Source organism: Talpa occidentalis, unplaced genomic scaffold (genome assembly GCF_014898055.3).
Source record: "Talpa occidentalis isolate TD23 unplaced genomic scaffold, MPIMG_talOcc4v2.1, whole genome shotgun sequence".
In the NCBI taxonomy this organism is placed as follows: domain Eukaryota; kingdom Metazoa; phylum Chordata; class Mammalia; order Eulipotyphla; family Talpidae; genus Talpa; species Talpa occidentalis.
Genome location: NW_026555331.1, coordinates 38,192,948 through 38,213,882, shown reverse-complemented (window position 1 = coordinate 38,213,882; position 20,935 = coordinate 38,192,948). Strand labels below are relative to the sequence as shown.

The 20,935-nt window shown below is 39.5% G+C and overlaps 1 protein-coding gene across 1 annotated transcript in view; it reads left to right on the top strand.

Moving 5' to 3' along the window:
* The window catches only part of NECAB1 (N-terminal EF-hand calcium binding protein 1), a 265,090-nt gene that overhangs the window by 129,266 nt on the left and 114,889 nt on the right, over positions 1–20,935 (top strand). The window contains exon 4 of the mRNA XM_054691909.1: positions 12,400–12,424. Coding sequence (XP_054547884.1) covers positions 12,400–12,424 — 25 coding nt within the window. The remainder of the gene's footprint in view (positions 1–12,399; positions 12,425–20,935) is intronic.

Genomic DNA, 20,935 nt, shown 5'->3' with positions numbered 1-20,935 from the left:
TTTCTAACTTTTTCATAGTATAGTCACTATGGGAAACACTATGGAGATTCCCCCAGAAGTATTAGTAATAGAATTACAATATGATCCTATATTCCCATGCCCATTGCTGCATTATTAACAATAGCCAAGAGAGGGAAACAATCTAAGTGTCTATCTTGAATGAATGATAAAGAATGGATACACACACACATACAAATGTTATTCAGCTGTAAGAAAGAAGGAAAATCTGCCATTTGTGACAACATGGATGCACCTTGAGGACATTACGTTAAGCAAATGAACCAAATGGAGAAAGATAATGAATCCTCAATCTCATAGAAACAGAAAGTAGAAAAGTGGTTCCCAAGGACTGAGGGGTTGAAGGAAATAGGGAAAGTCTGGTAAAAGAGTAGAAACTTTCACCTCTGAGATGAATACATTCTGAGGATCTAACATAAAACAGTGAATATAGTTGATGACTCTATATTACCAGATTAAAATTTTCTAAACTAACTGACTCAGTTAAACATTTGTAAGGGTAGATGGCTATTTAAGAAGTCCATAGCAAGGCTGGAGATCAAGCTTGGAGAACAGGGCTGTGAAAATCAAAGTCAAAGTTCTTTTCTTTCCCTACATAGCCATCTACCCTTACAAATGTTTAACTGAGTCAGTTAGTTTAGAAAATTTTAATCTGGTAATATGGTTGTGCTACATAGTGGCCATTTGACACCACTACTTTTGCCCACTAATATTGCCATTAATAAACTTCCTTTCATGCCCCTACATCCATACCTATAGTCCTAGGTGAAGATCTAAGTGTTCCAGAGAGCAGGGACTAGGGAGAGGGATCATAATCCCTCCTCCAAAGAAGTAGGTCCTGACCTACTCAGGATCCACACCTTGGGGAAGAGGGTTAGGCTGCCAAAGCAATGATAATGTTCATTAATTTAATGGAAAGGGTTCTGGGTCATTTCTATAAAGGAAAGCCTTCCATAGTCTTTGAAAAATAAGATAGATCTTGCTGTCTGAAATGGCTGAGATAATAGTTCCTCCTTGAAGCAGAGATGAATTAAAATACAATTCCCACATGACTATGCTCTCCTGAAATGCTAGAATACCTTCTTGTCAAAGTTTTACCATAAGAAAACAGAGCTGAAATGTAGAATGACATCCCTTCACAACCCCCTCCCCCCCACACACACAAAATCATGTTACAAGGAAGTTGGTAAGGGGATATATTCTCCTCCCTCTAGTCAACTGCCTCCTGTTTGTGACTATTACTACATACAGCAGAGCATCTGTGTTTCAGGAAAATGATGTGTGAAAACAGTTTTCAAAAATGCACACTGTCTACATAAAAAGAAAACCAAAAATATGTTTGGTTACCACTTTGTAGAGCCGATTGAATTTGGCTGTGAATGGGAATCTAATTGCCATCCATTTCTGCAGTCTTCTATGAACATTACATTTCTATTAAATAGAGAAGTCAGCTATAGCATCACAGTGTGCATGCTGAAATTGTAAAAAAAAAAATTAATGACTAGTTGGTTGTTTAATAATTTATATTTTCTTCTTGACAGACCATTAGAGGTAATAAGCAAAGCCACAGGTACAGAAAGTATCTTTTATGTCAGCAAAGGTAAAAGGAACGTTTTTACTGAAGTGTTACAAATAGCTCCCTAGTTTTGAATGATGACTACTGATTATTCTCCTATTCTTCATTGATAATCAGAGAAAGTCTTCTTCATCACCTGCTTTTGTAACAGTGGGATTGGAATTAAAATGTTACCACATGCAGGGCTGAATTTCAGGGCTGAGAGACCCAAATGGCCTGGGGTCAGACTTAAAGTGCTTTGTTGCAGAAAAACCTATTCAATTCTCCATCCAATAGCAAGAACAAATAATATTCTATTTTTATAAACTTGGTTACCTGTTGCCCATCAGTACCTCGCTGCGTGGCTTGTCTTTTTCAGTGATTAAAATGACCAGTAATGACTTGATAATTTGACTATGTGGTTTTTGATGATTTTTTTTTTTTTTGACAAGCAGTTTTCATAGAGAAGGGGCTACTCCAGGAGTTCAGATAATGAGATTTGTAGTTAATAATGTAAAAGCATACAAAGATGCCAGATGAATATTTCTAAAGCACAACTCTAATCAATATCTACCCTGATTAGCTCTAATATCCCTAACTCCCTATCTAATTAAATTCAGAGTTCTAGCCCTGGACTTCTAGTATCTTTGTCCTGCAACCTCTGTCAATCTTATATTTATTCTACCGATCCCCTGCATGTACAGTATAGGCCAGTTCAATGATTCTTAATCCTGGTTGCACAGCAGAATAACCTGCAAAAATATAAACAAACAACAACCGCAAAACTGATGCCCAGGGCATGCTAATTGACTATGAAGCTGGGAGTGAATGCCTAGGCATCAATTTGTTTTTTCTTTTTTTTATTGTTTTATTTTTTAAGCTCCTTAATTTGATTAACCATAGTTACAAAACAATCCACTGTGAGGATTTGTGTTAGACAATGACCATTTTATTATGCTTCCAAATTCTGTGAATCAAGAATTCAGATAAGGCACAGCACTGCATGTACATCTCTACTCTGTGATGTTTGGGTTTTCAGCTAAGGCAGCGCAGATGGCATGGCATGGCTCAGATAGCCTGGTGCTGTGATCATCTGGAGGCTTCTTTACTCATATCACACCCCTGCTTAGACTGGCATTACAGGCGGGGCTCACCTGGTACCATTAGCATGATGTCTGCATATGCTTCTCCATACCGCTTGGGCTTCCTCAAAACATGGTGGCTCAAGGAAGCCAGATTTCTCATAGGAATCCCAGGACTCCAGGAGCCAATATTCTACTGAAAGCTGAAATTGAGAGGCCTTTGACACACCTGGCCTTGACACATGCCAGCCCTTCTGATTCCTTGAAGCAGTCACCACCCTTCAAGGGACTACCTCTCTGTAGAAAGAGTGTCAGTGAATTTGTGGTAACATTTTGAAGTTGCCATAACCCCTGGAAATTTCACTGTCCAGTCAGAGTTGAAAACTGGATACATTTATTGCAAACACTGATGTACAGAGTCCAGGGCTGGGAATTTGATAAATGAGACACCAAAGGTGCAGGATTTAAGAAGCTCCTCCTAAGATGGTACAACTGCAATATACCATCTCCTTATATGTTGTCCAAGACACCTCACCAGATTCACTTTAGTCCTGACCCTGCTTCAAAGCATTTGTATGTGTGGGAGAGGGACTTAGATCTCCAGTCTCATATTTTGTCATTTCAACTTAGCCTCCGGTGGAGACTAGGATTTTGTCTGTTTACCAAGATTCACAATAGACTACTTCTCAGCACAGATTCCATGGGCTTTTCTGGACCCATGCCTTTGCTCATGCTCCTCCTCTGCCTGGAATATCTTTTCCTTCTATTTCTGTCAACTGCAATATCAACCAATTTTTGAGATCCACTTCAAATACCACCTCTTATCTGAAGTGAATAAGTGAAGCTTATTAAGCTTTTCACAGTCCTGCGTTCAGGTTGTGTGTGAGGCCAACTAATAGAATGAATATGTTCTCTTTTATGGGTAGGTCAAAATGGAAATCTGGAACCACCCCCATCAGTTCTCACAGTTAAAGTCTTGTTTGGATAAGGTACTCTTTCCTTTGCTTATTTGTAAACCACATAGCAGCTGGCATGTGCGTTACACATTTTAGATGCCCAATAAACAGTGAATATCTCTCCTGATGAAAGGTGAGATTGGCATTTTTGCAGCCCTCCCTGAAGTAGGCAACTATTGAATAATTACCCTCGTTTCAATGATTAAGCATGGGTAGGGATTGTACCCTAATAAAGGGTACAAGTTGCAATAACTTCAATTTTGGAAAACATCTCTTGAACATTACCTGGCAATTTTTTTTTCCCTCAGCGATTTTGATGCTTAGTCTATGTAAAGGTCCATGTACTACCTGTGCAGGCGGCACTGCCACCTTTAAGTACCAGAACCCTTTGAGGTAAGCATCATTCTGTGCCCATTTTCCTGTTGAGGAAAATTGAGGCTTAAAAATATAGCAGCTTGCTAGATCACAAGATAAAAGAACTAAGACAGTTTTCTAACCCAGGCCTCAAAGATTCCAAAACTGAATAATTGGATCTCTGTGCTAACCCAACCACTCATTAGTGTGTGTGGTGTTCATGAGCCCATCCACCTTTGTGGCGGGAGGGGCAGACAGGTCTGCTGAAAGAAAAGCAAATTTGGCAAAAACTCACCAAATTCTTTTGGATTCGTGGTTTCCAGCACAGGGGCAAGCTGTGGGTATCCTTAGTCTGAACTTTGGCTACTGCTGACAAACGTTCTTCCATCTGTTATCCCCCTCTGGGCTACCTCCACTCTTGTGACCCTCGGGGGCAATTTGGAATGGGTCATCTCCCGCCTTGGTCTGTGAGGGTAAGGCGTGGGGTGGGGCGCAATGTCAGGGTCCACATCCCTGCGAGTTGGGCTTCGCGTTGCTAAGTGCAAGGATGAGCGTGATCCAGGGCTGTCAGCAGAGGGAAGGGGGAGGCGCGAGTTTGAACGCGTGGGAGCGCGGAGGCCCGGAGACTGGAGAGAGGAGAGCGCGCAAGCAGGAGAGTGGGGAGGGAGGGCGCAGAGCAGCTGCTGGGCTTCCAAGACCCGCAGCGCTGGCAGCGTGGAGAGCAGCGGTGCAGCCGCGCCCTGGCTAAGCCTGTGCCACTGCCTGGCCAGCTCCGACCCGCGCTGATCCGGGCTCGCGAGGATGGAGGATTCCCAGGAGACATCGCCGTCCTCCACCAACTCCTCGGAAGAGCTCAGCTCTGCTCTGCAGCTGTCCAAGGGCATGTCGATCTTCCTCGACGTGAGTACAGAGGGAAAGAGTTGGGTCGGTAGGAGGAGGAGCTACCTAAGTGCTGATCAGCCAGGGTTTTGCCTCTGCAACACTGGCGAGGACGACCCCTTCCTCATCTCTCTCTCCCCCTGAGAGGGAAAACCGCCAAAGCAAATGCCAGAGAGAGGACAGCGCTCCACTTGTAAAAAGGGCTGTCCCACACCTTCAGCTTGGGGTTAACAACCTTTAACAAATCCTAAAAGTTCTGTTTCTCCCAAAACCTTGGGTTTCCAGAGAGAATAGATTTGCGAATACAACAGTCTTTGCCTGAGGGAATAGGTTTTCTGAAAGGGGCGAAGGGAGGGGGTGCATTGTCCCAACTCATTCTAACGTGCCTGCTGCAGCCCCGAACCTCCCTGAGACTGAAAGGAGACCAAGGCAAGGGTTTGCGATGGCAGTGCCTGCCATCCGCCCCCAGCCGCTGCAGAAAACAAATTACTTTAAAATCACACTTGTTTTTCTTTTTACAGTGGTCGCCAAGATCTCGTTCAGGATGATTCTTTTTCACAGCCCCCTCCCTGCTTCTCTTTTTCTTCCCTGTTATTCCTTCCTCGTACCCCCTGCAAGCTGTAATTACTGTGGTTATCTTCCTCAGTTTTAGCTTTTGGCTGTTCTGTGGTCCTTTCCTTGGCTCAGATAGCGACTCCTTCCTTTTCACTGATAGGGAGATCGATCTTTCTTTTCCTTTCTCTATATTTTTCTCTCTTCATGTTGTGGTTTTATTTTTTTTTTAATTGTCAATTTTGCTTTACTCTCCTTTTCCGCTGTTCCTGTTCTCTCATTTTTCACCCTGCTGCCTACCTCATTTCTCTGTCTGTAGGTTTAGTGTTAGCTCTCACTTGCCTGCTGGGCACATTCACAATATTCCCTCAGGTAGTTTCTGGCTCTTTGGGGACAATTCTGGCCACTGCTTGTTAAGACATGATAGAAAAATGGACAGGGATTGAGGAGTGCTGAGTGCTCTTTCCTCTACCCTTCTTGGAGTTATCATTTCTTATTAAAATTGAGATAAGGGCACCAGAGGACAAATGCATTTATTTGTGGAGAGATGAAAATATGAGGCAATCCAATTATTAGTATCATAATGGTGAGGCAGAGATAATGAAGAGAAGGGGGGAGGGGGGGAGGGGTCCTCCCAAGTTTGGGTGCATTCGCTGATTTTTTTAAATTGGGAGCGAAACCCCTATCAATAATTAAACCTAATCTAAATCTAGAGATATGGCTCAGACTCCAGCGTGTCTCCTGACAGCCTTCTCTCCTCATCACTGTGCAGCTCTTGTTGGGATCCAGGCATTCTGAGTTGACGGTCTTCTTCCCACAGAAACAGAAGTATCTGATTCCCTTGCCTTCACTCAGCAGACTTAAATACTTTATTCAGGAGCACTCATCTCAGCTTGGCTTGGTCCTTTAGATGATGTTATTGGTGCTAATGGTTTAACTGGCTGATGATATATTCCTTTTACATCCTGCCACTCAGGACCAAAAATCCCTCAAGGGACTTAACAACTAAACAGGGAGGAAGGAGAAGGTACCACAGCACTCTTGAGAAGAAAATCTTCAGGGACAGAGAGATCAGGGCCCTTGAAAATCATGTCAGTTATGTGGTTGATGGCTAAGCTGCCACGAGGTTGATTCGAAGAAGGCAAGAGGGTCCTCCAGTCATTCTGACCTCCAGTCATTCTGATAAGTGCTTTCTGTGATTTTTCTTTTTTTATATAAAACAGCAAATCATGGGGATACTGTGGAGAGGAATGGACTGAAGCTGTGTAAATGGAAAGCCATCCTCCCAGACACATACACCAATCTTGGCCCAAGTGTTCAAACTGTTATTTAAAAACAAAAGAAAGTAGATGAAAATCTTGCTTACTATTATATAGGCATCATTATTCCCAAGTTTCATCAATAAATACCATCAGGTCCCTATCCTGAAAAGACTTGCACTCTGTGACTAGGACACTCTTGCCTTCTTATATCTATTTTTAGAATTTAAAAATAAAAATATGAAACAGATTTTACAAGAGAGGTGTTGACATGCTTGTTTGTCAGTAAAATGCTAGTCTACCAAAAAAAAGAAAAGGCTGCCACTGGATTTTGTCTCAGATAGAAAAGATTTTGTTTACACTTTTCTTTGAGATATTTTGTGAAAATTCTAGCATTCTGGTGAAATATGTGACATGAAAAAGATTTGTTACTTGGGGGTTTTGAATTATTCATTTCTGGATCATGTTGCTTTTAGCAGAAATAAAATGTGAAATATAAATACATAGTTTTATTTTATTAGTTTTAATATATTCTAGTAGCACTGCTAAGAAAGATTGCTTTTTGAATTCTATTCAGCTTCTAATAAATAGGTAATAGATATTTCTTATTCCAAAGAGGAAGAGAATGAAACCAATTAAAGACTTCTATATCACAGAGACTAATTTCCAGATATGAAAATAATCCTTTGGTTTCCAATGTTTACATTTCAAATACCACAGGAATAATCAATCTTCTAAGAATTATTTAAATTGCTTTTGAGGACACTGTTAATAGCATGGTCTGATATGCTCAGCTGATTAGGGACTAGTCATAGATCAGAAAAGCAGAGAGATTTACTACAACTATTGACTTTTGCTTTATTGTCCTTATCTCCAAGTAAGCAATAATAATGAGAATGATACTTAATTCTAAAGGGTGCTATGAAGTAAGAGTTCATAGGGTAGGCATCTGAGTGGGGAGTAAGGAAATAAGCTATATCAGTTTGCACTGTTGGTAACTGGGTGATCCGTGTTGAATGCATAAATAAAAGTAGCCGAATTCATGGTCTAATGTAGGAGCTCTTTGTTTATAAATCTACTTTGTATGATTATCTTTCCCAAAAAATGGCAGAATTAAATGTCAGTTCATCATAAATACTCTTTCATACTTGCTGGGGACTTAGAAAACCCAGCACTGGTACCAAGGCATGCCACACACTGAGCTGGTGCAGCACTTTTGCTCAGGGCCCCTCCTAGCCACAGTGGGGACTGGACTAGGCACAGCATGCAGCACCCAGGAAAGACTGGAAGGATGACAATTATTTTTCTTCTTACACCAGTGTACTATGTTTTCACAGGTTGATACACTGCAGATAAGAGAGAATAAACTCTAGTTTAGAATATGAGTTCATATAGATGTGGGCTCTCTTTTGAGTCATTACATGAATCAACCCTGCTACTATGCAAAGGGAAAAGTAAACTCATCCCCAAAGCAACAAAAGTCCTGGGTAAAGTTAGATGCGACTTCATCCACATGCTGCCACTGTCTTCTTCCAAGTGATTTCTCTTTAATTTTTAACTGGGAAGGAACTGTGAAGCAGAAGTAGGACCCAGAAAGTTGTGAAGGGAAGAGATGACTTTACCAACCACAAACACTCCTAACAAAAGACAAAGTACCTGGCCAGTCAGGGGTTTCCTGAAGATGAATTACTGTTTTTCCTTGCAGATACTTCATTCTGAAGCTTTGTACATATTCATCGATATGAGAGCAGAGATGCAGGGCTGAGAGAGCACAAACAACTGTTCAGGAGCAGTGGTTCTGTGCCTGAATTCTGTCACAACTGCACACCTCCTGTCTCACCCAATGGATAATTTATACAGATTAATCAACATGTACCGTTGATTATTTGAGATTGTCCAGTTGGGAGAATGACAGTGAACCCCATTATGATCGACCCTAATTGGCAAAACATGTCTTACTCTACTAGTTTCTGGAACCAACAGAAATAAGGAAAACTTCAGTTTACTGTATTCATACGTTAAAAATTGTTTTCCTGCACTATGCTTATACCACGCAAAGTTGAGAAGGGTATGTGCTGTTCATTTTTCTCCACCCATCCTTTAGTGTCCACTTCCTGCATCTATTTCATGGTGTTGAGTGTCTTGGTAACAGAACTACCTACTGGATATGCAGGCCCACACAGTAAGGCTCACTGTCTTCCCATCTGAACAGTACTCCAGGTTCCAGATGAGACCCAACACCCCTGCCCCAGTTTCTCAGGAGTCTTCTCTGACACTGACCAGCTCTCTTGCTTTCTAATTTTTGTTAAAGATTTATTTTTATATATTATGCATACAAGAACTGGTGGAGGTTGAGAGGCTTCACCAGAGACAGAGCGGGAAGCAGAACAGGCAGATCTACTGAAATATACTGCCGAGGGGAGCAGGAGGCTTGCCTGGAGAGGTTTGCTGTACCATGTGGGTTAGCTCTCTGGCCAGGGATTAAATTAATGCTGCAGAGGTTGCAGATAGTTTAGCTTGATAGTGCTGAGACTTTAATCCCTGCACCAAGGGGGAGATCCTTGCAGTCTCTAATTTTAACCTGGAACATGGGAGGAGGTACTTAGCAAATATTAGTTCAGTGAATGGTAATTGTGTCAATGTTTTATGACTCCAAGATAACATTTCCATTAAACAAGTGTTTTCAGTAACTGCAAGTGAGAAATGAAGAATTTCAGTTAAGCCTTTCAAAGAGAATCTTTTTGGGGAAAGGATGCTATTTGAAAAATCCTAAAATTGCTGCAAAACATGTATCACCCACATTAAGTTTTAATACTTAATCTATTTACTGTGTATCTTGTGAGAGCAACCAGTAAGATTTGTTGACCCAAATTGCTATGGTAGTGAGTGTAATGAATTCGGTTGTCATCTACAGTACATTTTTTATTAGTCCGTGAGATCAAAAGCAAATTTGCATCATAGATAGCTCTGTTCATATTTAATTCCAAAGAATTGCCTTACCAACAAAAGCTTCTGTCTTAATTTGATCTCTAAAAGGCTGAATGTTATTTAAGATTGCTCTTTGTAAGGTGAAATGACAGAAGTCCTGGGCCCAAGTCTCTGGTGTGTAGTTATTCCTATTCTGGTCACTTCAAACTCATAAGGACACAACAGAGCTTGAAATAGAAGCTTAGAGCACATCAAAGCTAAGAAATAGTCTCCCTGACTCTCAGCAGGGGTTTTCTAGTATCAGAGAAGAAGATGTTTACAATGGTGAGATGGATACCTCAAACCCCTACCAGAAATTAACTTTGTGTTATAAAAAGAATTTGTACCTCATTATGCTCTAAGCACAGAAGCTCTTACTATTGAAAACTATTCTCCTCTAATAATTAAATAAATTTAGCTTTAAAAAAAGGGGGATCAACTTATGTATGCAAGTCAGGGGCATACATATCTAATGTTGGAAATTTTTAATGGGTGACACTTTTAGTAATAATATTAGCATTTTTTGATAAAACTCATTGTAATAATAATTAGATCCATCTGTTATTCATCTCTATGGCATGAACAGAAGGAAAGGAGGGTAATGTTTCTATGTAAAGAACAATAAGGCAGTCACTTTGATAATTAAAAACTCTTGCTCATGTTTTAAGCTGGCCACCAAGAAATGATGACCTAAATTATAAGATTAGCTCTGGTGGGCCTCCCCTGGTGGCACAGCGGTTGAGCGCTGGGCTGTGAGCTGCCCGCAGCCTCTGCAGCGTTGGTTCGATCCCTGGCCGCCAGGCCAGGGTCCCACATGGCATGCAGACCTCTCCTGCCACGCCCGCTGCTCCCCTCAGTAGTGTATTTCATCGGTCTGCCTGTTCTGTTCCCCACTCTGGCTCTGGTGAATTCTCTCACCCTCCCGTGCTTCTGACTGTACCCAGTGCTTGTATAATTAAAAACAAAAAAAAAGAGTAGCTCTGGTATTTACCCATCACTGCATATTGCTAAGGAATAATGATCCTTAAGTACCCCTTTCCCGTGAGTAAAGGTTGTCTTTGTAATATGGCATAGGGACATTTTCTTTGGCGCTATATATAACATAACTGTGTATTATAGTATCCAGATTTGTTTTTCTTTTAGTAAGGGCTCATTGCATCTTAGTAACAGAAGAAAAAACAAACAAACAAACCAAAAACCTCAAACTAACTTAAATTTTAAAAAGTAACAAATCATTGTTTCCTGAAATAAGAAGCAGAGATCATCTTGTCAACATCACTTATTCTGGGGCTTAGAGAGTCATCAGTATCCAGTTTCTCTCAGTCTCTGGGGCACTGCTATTTATTTACAGGTTGTCAGATGTTGTTTTCTGGGCTGTTATAACAGTATGGTACAAAGAGTGGTTTATACAACAAAGCTTTATGCTCTCAGTTCTGGAGACTCAAGGGGGAAAATTAAGGCATGGGCAGGAACATGCTCCCTCTGGTGACTCTGGGGAGAAGCCGTCCCAAGCCTCTCTCCTAGGATCTGGTGGTGCCTGTCAGTCCTTGATGTTCTTTGAGTTGTAGCTTCATCACTCCAATGCCTGCCTCATCATAGCACCTTCTACTCTTGTCTCTACATCAGTGCCTCTCTGATAAGTCACTGGTCCTTGATTTAGGGTCCAGTCCAGGAAGCCCTCATTTTAACTTGAGTATATCAGCAAAGGACCTTTTTCTCATTTGGGTCACATTCACAGTTCTGGTGGTTAGAACTTTGGTACAGTTCAACCCATGACATGTATGATAACAAAAAAGTAGACAGCAGCTCCTGACCTGTGTCTTACCAGGTTCAGAGTCAGCAGAGGAGAAAGCATGTCTCTCTTGATAAGTCAAGCCAACATGACCCATCATTCACTGGCCTTACTGTGCTCATGCTTAAGCAGTCACCATAGTGGGAAGGATGTGACTTCCAATTGGCGACACCTGAATACTCTGCCCAACCCTGGAGTGTATGGGCCAAGAGTAGAGGAAAGATTGGCCTCCCAGGAGAAAATTGGAACTCTTTCCCAACGTTAAACCATTTGTATCCATCAAAGAGAATTAAAAGTAGGCCCCCAATAATATAATTGATGCATAGAAGTAAAGATATACTATAGACCCATGAATGCCAATTTGCCAACACTTTATTTTTCTTTGTTGTTTCTCTTTATTCCCAGTTTCAGTGAGATATCATTGACTTAAATTGCGCATATTTAAATGAAAAGTTGGTGACTTGTTACATATGTATACATTTATTAGACCATTATCATTATCAGATGATAAATATATCTACATCCCCCAAAAGTTTCCTCATGCTCCCATATAAATCCAGCAATCCTTAACCTGCTCATTACTAAGCAACCCTTAATCTGCTCTTAGTCATCTATAGATGTGTTGCATTTTCTAGAATTTTATATAATGGATTCATACAATAGGTATTCTCTTGTGTCCAATTTTTTTACTCAACATGATTACTTTGAATTCCATCCGAGATAATATATGCAGCAAGAGTTCATTCCTGTTTCTTGCTCAGAAGTATTCCATTGTATGCACATACCACAGCTTGTTTGTCCATTCACTTGTTAATGGACATTTGGGTTGTTTTCAGTTTTTGACTATTATGATGAAAGATCTCAAATTGGATGATATTTACTTACAATAGGTACTTCTTTTATTTAATAATGAGTAATTTATGAGTATAATGTTCACTGCAATGCATATAAAAATGGTGATAAAATTTTTCCTTTTTCTTTCCAGATACTGAGGAGAGCAGACAAAAATGGTAAGACCAAAAATCAACAGTTTCTGTTTATTCAACTTTTACCTTTTAAATCACTTTTACAAGAGTAATGTGGAAGGGAGAGGAGAACCCAAGAAATTGATGCTTAAAATGTCAATTTTTGTGCAAGTAAGAGTTTTAGGCAAGTTCATGGCACCAGATATTATGAAAAGTTGAAAGAGGTAGTTGAAAGAGGAAGATGGAGTCTATGTCTTTGAAATGTAGGACCATCTTATTTTGGCTCTGGATTTTTCTCCTTATGCTTTAAATAAATTTTAAAGTAATAGCAGATTCTGATTGTTGAATATCTATGGTGTGCCAAACATTGGACCAAGTGCTTTGAGTTAATAAGATAAAGATTTGAGATTTGAACCTAGGTCTGTGTGACACCATGGTCTAGCCTCCTCACACTGAACTTCATAAAGATCTTGGGAGTTGCTCCTATACTTTAAGATGGTTACCTGGATGCATGCATTGTTAGACTATCTATGTCTCCTGGCCTTACCTTTCTGGAATGATCATTTATTGAGAGAGAGATTTAGGGAAACCAGAAGGAAAATTGTTCTGTCAAAGGAACTATAGTTTAAATGATGCTTTCAAAAAGTCCAATTATAAGCTGTCATAAGCAATATCTTTTAACTTCTTTACTCCACTACAAATTTTGTTCTGTAGAATACCAAATCAGAGCTTATTGAGCTTATTTTGCTGCTATGCTCTTAGTACACAATACAGCTGTATTATTGACAAAAATTTCTAGACAAACAGGCTATAAAATTTCCTTTTCTTGAAATCCAATTTCTTATCTAGAAGTAAAGCTTACCAGCATATTTCAGATCTGACAGTTTAAAAACATGTTGTAGTCTAGTTAACCATGAAGCAACAAGATCAAGAAAAGCTTGACTGGCACTATACATTATCCCACCTAACAGAAAATATGTCAATCTAAGGAGCAATAAAATGGGGTCCCAAATCCTGATTATATTTAACTGTGGCTTTTTATCAAAATGTTTTCTCAATCTATGTTGCAGTGATTGATGTCTAACCAATTCAGTGGGTTTCCCCCACTTCACTTGAACCACTTGATTAATTTTTAACACAGAAGTAATGATGCTATCATCTTGTCTTCTCACCCCACACATCAGCCTTATGCCTGCTATCAGGTGTAGGCACTATTGAATGGTCCATATGTCTCCATGCTGCCTGCCTTGCATTTCAGCAGCTGTTTCCAGCTCACAAATGCCTTCTCTCTCTCTCTGCCCCAGCCACTAGTTCTCTTCTCATACCTTCCTTTCTTTGGATCCCAAGGGTCTGATTGAGACTCACTGGTACCTTTGTAACAATCAATCTTCTTTCCATCAAAACTTACCTCTTTGGCAGCCCACTATTAAAACCCACATTAATTATAAAAATGATCTGAAAAGCCAGCTCAAACTATTGAATGGATTTTATGATGACCTCACATGGTATGTTATATAGAAAGGTCATTTGCACCAGCAGACCATGTGGGCTTGTGCAGTCCCATATTTCCTCAGTGGTCTCCTCCCCATGTATAACACCTCCCTGTTCCTTTCTCCCTGTCTTTAATGCCCCATCCTAATAGGCTGTCAAAGCTGCCTGCCCCTTTGCTCTTATTCCCACAGTCTTTACCAGGTGTCCTCTGAAGCACTTGTGAAACTCCTCCTGCCACAGTTCTGTGATGCCATTCCTGCTTTGACCGCCATCTGCTCTAAGCTTTCCACTTAGCCTGAGAACTCTCATGTATTGGTTACCTTAATGCCCCAAAGGACCTTACCTGGGAAGTTGTCTCCAACTCCCCAAGCCAGGGTCCCACCCTCGCTGGGCCATCTACACTTGGGCACGTATTGATTACTGCCCTTATAGGGTGAGCACTGTAGTTGTTTGTTAGGTATTCTACCTGTCCTAGTCAAACATGCCTCGCTAGGGCAAAGAACTTATTATGAGTAGACAAAATGGCCAGTCATTCCCAGGCACTCAATATGTGATCAATGAATGAACAATGATTAAGAACATTTAGCCCACTCATCCCCCTGCCTTTCATCCTGCTTGACTCTTCCTCCTTATTCTCAGGGTGAAGTGAGAGGAGAACAAACTAGGGCAAGTCTGGCTTTAAAGCACTGCTTTAAATCACGGCCTCCCTGATGGCATAGGGGTTGAGTCTCAGTGTTACCAATGCTGTTACCTGAGTTTGATCCCAGACCAGGGAGCTAACCCACATGGCACAGCATACCTCTCCTGTCTCGCCCGCTGCTCCCCTCAGTAGTGTATTTCAGTAAATCCACCTGTTCTGTTCCCTACTTTGTCTCTGGTGAACCCTCTCATCCCCCACACCTCTGGCTAATATGCAAGTTTTATGCAAAAATAAGTAAATAAAATCTTTTTTTTTTAAAAGTCACTGCTGTGCCACCTAGTAGCTTTGTGACTTTTGACATGTAACAAACTCTGTACCCTCAGCTTTCTTATTGATAAAGGAGATAACATTTGTCAATATCATGGGTTCTTATGAATATTAAATGGGATAAGACATGTCAAGTCCCCAAGGCAGTGCCTGGCACATAGTAAGAACTTTTATCTGCTTCCATTTTGCTACTATGATGATTAATGTTATCACTATTATTATTAAAAGCTTGAGATGCTTTTTGTGCCAGGGGCCTTCACTATCAGACACATGGTGACATTCCAGTCATTTCTATTTCAGTGCAGTTCAGTGGGAAATAAAAAGACTATTTACCATATCTGCAGAATTGAGAAAATGAAAAAGGATACTGGATAATCTATGCAAATTAGAGGATATCAACATAAAAAACCATCTTTCTGTACCATGTGTTCATCACATTCTGTATTTGCAAATAAACAGCTGCTGCATTACTTGATCTCTGGGTAACAGACCCTCACATGGTAGAATCCCTTGTGGACTGCATAATTGGTGGTGGAATAACAAAGAGAAAAAGAGGAGAGAAGCAATATGATAGTTAGCCTGCCAAAGTACAGATTTAGCTTTTGGGATCTCTCTGACATGAAAGAGAACTTGCTGGAGAAATAGAAAAAACATACATGACTAGTGAAAAGCTATGATAATGGTGTCTTGGAGAGATTTTTAGTTTTGGTTATTGTTTTCACATCGTAGACTAGAATCCTGTATAGATAGATTTCAAAATAGGTTGAGATGCACATGCTTTGATCGAAAGAGCCCAGAATTAAACCTATAATGCCAAATTCCTAAGAAAACTTACATATATGCAGACTGAATAAAAATGAAAATGATACATGGGTATTTGTGGAATCTGCAGAAAGATTTTTTTAACCTTAGAAATAGTCAAACTAAAAAGATGGATGGCAGTGACTGCATTCCTTTTGTTGACATTGCTTGCTAAGACTGGCTGCCATTCTCAATCATTGGCACTTTTGATTCCAGTTTAAGAGGCCATTATAATTCTCAGTGGCCTTTAATCCACTCCAGCTGCCTGTGCATTGTAAACCTGTGAGGGCAGAAATCAGGCCCATTTCCATGGGCCACAGTGGTGAGTAAAATCCCAGTCACATCATAGGAGCTCAGTAAATATTTGTGAATCTGTAAAATGTTTATAACCAGCCATTTCACCTTGACAACTAGAAAGCCACAATCATATATCAGTTAATAAAGCTAAACATTGCTGGTATTTATCTGATGTTTATTAATTAATAGTATTACCTAAAATTTATTATGCCATATTATGGATTAAAATGCTTCATATACATTGATTTCCATCATTATGTAAAGGCTGCAGAATAGACAGTGTAGAACAGTGGTAAGAACATAATTATTGGTTTTATGACCTTTAGCAAATTACTCAACTTTCTCTTATCTCAGTTACCTCATCTGAGAAAGAGGGGTAATATTGTTTCTTGAATGCAGTTGCTTTGAGAATTAAATGAGATTATGACTCAAAAACAAATTCATGATCTCACACATAATAGTAATTGCTGAATATTTTTGACTACTTTTATTATTTTCCCATTATTTCCAGTGAAGATCTCAAGAAGTAAAATAGTTTTTCCTGGGTCTAGGTAGCAGAACCAGGATTCTTGAATTCAGGTCTATTTGACTCCAAATTTGTGATCTTTTTATTTTATCATATATGATCATATGTATGTATTTCACTACATATATATATGAATAATAACCTGAATTTTCAAAGATCTTGAATATGATGTTCTAATTTTCTAATATAGTGGTTTTATTGATTTCTTATACTCAGTGTTTCCCTGGTAAGCTGAAAGAAGGTCACTAATATACTTCAAAAACATAGTCTTGACTTTAAAAACCCTAGTTTAAGAAATGTTGATGTTGTATTTGTGTGTTGGGAATATTTTGAGGATTTCATTGGGTCATTATATAACAATGTTAATAGATTAAGTGGGAGTTAGGAAGACCCTTCAATTTTGCCCAAAGTTTGGTTGATTCAATTAACATGGAAAAATGACCTTAGGTAAAGAGGTGAAACAGAGGTTCCATAAATGGGAAACTTGAAGAGTTCATTCCAGAAGTCTGTGATTCTTTGTGTTATGCATGTTGATAATGTGACAGCCCTTTGATGTGAGCTACTTAGCCAAGCATCAGCAAACCCCTACTGGCTTCATAACACCTCTGATCTTCTAATCAGAGATCCTAGCCTCAAATAATGATGAAAAGATTTAGGGTGGGGAAATAAAGATTATTGGCATAGGGCTGATTTTTATTTTATAATTCCTCACTATTTTCTCAAATTATTTGAAACTGATAATCAGATAACTGACTACAGAGCAGTTAGCTTCTCAGCCCTGTGACTCATGTTTATTCTCGGGCATATACAAACTAGCAAACTTTTCAACTACAGATCTTCCTCCACTTATAGTAGGGTTACATCCTAATACACCCATCATTAATTGAAAATATTGCAAATCAAAAGTATATTTAATACACCTAACATGCTGTATGTCATAACTTAGCCCAGCCCACCTTAGACAACTTGGAACACTTGCATTAATTTAGACACATTCATCTAACACATTCATCTAAAAGTCTATTTTATAATAAAGTATTCAATACCTCTTATAATTTATTGTACTAAAAGTAAAATGTTTTATGGGTTTTCATAATACACGTGCACAGCCCACAGTAGAGCACGCTGTGGCATATAAGTTGTTAAGCCTACTGATTGAGTGGCCAACTGGGAGCTTTGGCTCTCCGTTGCCTCCCAGCATCATGTGTGTCAAACCACTTATCAGTAGTCCTGAAGATCAAACTTCACAATTCAAAGGATAGTTTCTACTGAATTCAATGTCACTTTTAAACCACGATAAAGTAAAAAAAAAAAAGAAAGAAAGAAAAAAGTCAAACCATTGTAATTCAGGGATTATCTGTATACACCTACTAGCTTGAAGTTGGTGCAAAGTCTAGTAAAAGTGACTCATAAGAAAAGAAAAACCACAAAAAAACTTTATGCCCTAAGGATGACTCCATTAGAAGTGGCTTATCAAGCAGTGCAGCATGTGGGAGTATACAAATGCAAGTTCTGACTGTAATGACTTTTTTTAAGACAAATTAAGGGAAAACACATTTTCTATTTCTATAGTATGTTTTTTTTCTAAAATGTAAAGCAGCTTCATGCTTACAACTGTGTTGTTTTTCTACCAAAAGTCAAAAACTGTGAAAATTCTTATCTTTACTTAGCTGGGCTTATCCGCTGTCACAGAAACAAATGAAATTTAGATTTAAATTACTAAGCCCATCACTTGGCTGCCATGGCAGCTAAAGTCTCAGAAGTCATACACTGCTCCAATACCAGATCTTGAAGCGTACACAGTGAACCTGCCCTGAGGTGTGACTTCTACCTCAAGTGCTTTCTGTGATGGAGATTTATGGATTTGACAGCCCAGCATTCCTTCCTTTATGTTCCTACAAAGTAATCACTGGAGTTCCTAAACTCCTCTAGTGCATGTAGATTCAGAAGCCATGTAGCATTATGGTTAATCTAATAACTTTGCTGTCAGATAACTTGGGTTCAAATCAAATCAAATGATCTGGGCAAATTACTTAACTTCCTTATCTACAAAATGGAGATAAAACAGCACCTCTCTCACAGACTTGCTGAAAGATTAAATGAGAAAATACACACAAATATCTTGGAAATGTGCCTGGCCCTATGTGCTATCTAGTTTTAATTTTATTCTTATTCTAATTTGGTGAAACTGTCAAATACAATGGCCTCCCACTGGTGATGAGTTGTCCCCCCACCCCCTGCAGTGCAGTACCCAGAGCTTCTGACCATGAAGAAGGGGCTTAATAGCCCCTTCAACTTTTCCAATTGTTTGCAAACCAACAATCCTAATATAACTCCCCATATGTACTTAGATTTAGCTCTAAATTCCCAGTGCGTCCTTTGGGTTCCATGTCACACTAAAAACAAAGGTGACATTTATCTTTATGGGTTTTAAATAAAAGAATTAAATCAGAAAAAAAAAAAAGAAATGTATGTTATACATTATGTATCTAAGACTCTCCATGACAAAAAATACTGCAGTGCTAGGCTTATATTGACTATTTCTTCATGATGTCAAAAAAGATAATGGATCATTGCATGTCTTTGAAAGTAGTAATATATTTATTTTTTCACAAAATATTGTGTTATCAGTTATTACGTATATGGAGCTTCTTAAATTTTTTATGAAAGGTAATGAAACTAAGCATAGAAATGATAGAGTTTTTGGTAGGAGATCATAAATTCTAATCTCGCCCACCCCAACCCCTGTCCACCTTTATCCATTTTTATTTCTTTCATTCATTCAGCTACTACTAGGCAGTGCTCCCATTTGCCAGACCCTTCGTTAGGCATGAAAAACACTAAAATAAATGATGCTAAACTAAAGATAGTACCACACATGCATGCATGCATTCTCTCTCTCTCTCTCTCTCTCTCTCTCACACACACACACACACACACACACACACACACACACACACATACACCACACAATATACAAGGAATGGAATGGAATTCAGCTAAAGTTCAAACTCTAGTGGAGGGGATAAATATGCAATAGAAAATAATTATACATGCTAATAAATGCTGTAATATAAGTATGTACTGAGATTTAGCCCTAAATTCCTAATGCATCTTTTGGGTTCTAGGCAAAATATTTGGAGTAATCTCTGATTCTACCATTTCTCTGTTTAAAACACTTCATTTGCAACCTACCCATTGCCTATGGGATAATGTGTCAGACCTCCCCTGGTTCTCTATCTCTGAAGGACACTGCTTCTAATTCCACCACCCCTCGGTGTCTGTGCATGCACAGCTTCCTCAACTGGGAGTGGCCTTTGGCCATGGTTTCAGCTCAAGTTTATTCTCCCTATAAAGCTTTTTCTAAGTGCTTCCCTGGTGGCACAGGCAGCTAAGTACAACGCTGTGAAGCTGTCTGCAGCCTCTGCAGTGCGGGTTCGATCCCCTCTGGCCTCGGAGCAACCTACATGGTGAGCAGATATCTCCTGTCTCACCCGCTGCTCCCCTCAGCAGTGTATTTCATAAGTTTGCCTGTTCTGTTTCCCGCTCTGTCTCTAGTGAATCCTCTCACCCTCCCACGCATTTGGCCTATACCCTGGTTCTTGTATATAAAAAAAAAAAGCTTTTTCTGAATTTGGTTTGGCAGAGAAATGGCCTAGGAGCTAGGGGTTCATTTCTAAACTAGTTTTGTCACATGAAAGCTATATAACGTTGGGCTAGTGCTTAAACACTTAGGCCTGACTTATAGGACTGTTGTGATGATTGAATGAAATCACACAATTAAAGTACCTTACACATGACAAATACACAGTACATATCAGTGCCTTGTCTGACTATCCACCATTCTCTCCTCTCTAGTTTCATGCACGCACGAGACATAATGTATACTCATTATATTGAATAGTTTGTGGGTGTGTTCTTCCACCCCAGCTAGATTGTAAGCTCTTTGAGAGCAGGTGCCATACATCTTTGTAAACCCAGTGATTTGTGCGATGTTTGATTCATGATAGGGATTTCATAAACAGTACAAAGTTGCAATGAGGCATAGAGGAAGGTAAGTCTAATTTTACCTAGGGAAGCCTCCTCTTGAGTTGCAATAGTTGCAATTTATCCAATTAAGGGTGGGTTAGGTTGGAACAGGTAATTCCAGGTAAAGAGAAAAGTTCAAAGGCACAGAACTTGAAAAAACACATAGGAATTAGTTACTGGGCACAATTTCTTAATTTGTATATATATTCTACATAAAATATTCATAAAGGTGTATATTTTATACATGCCATATACTTAATCCTGGTTGCTTGACTTTCTCCTGCAACAGCAACTCACATCTCAGGAAACAGCACCACAGTCAGCAGTTGCCCCAACCAAAAGTTTCAGAGGCTTCCATGATTCTCCTCCTTCCCTTAGAGGTCTATGTCTAATCCATTAGTGGGCCTGTTTGCGCAACAGTTAAAAGGATCTTCAAATTCAAATT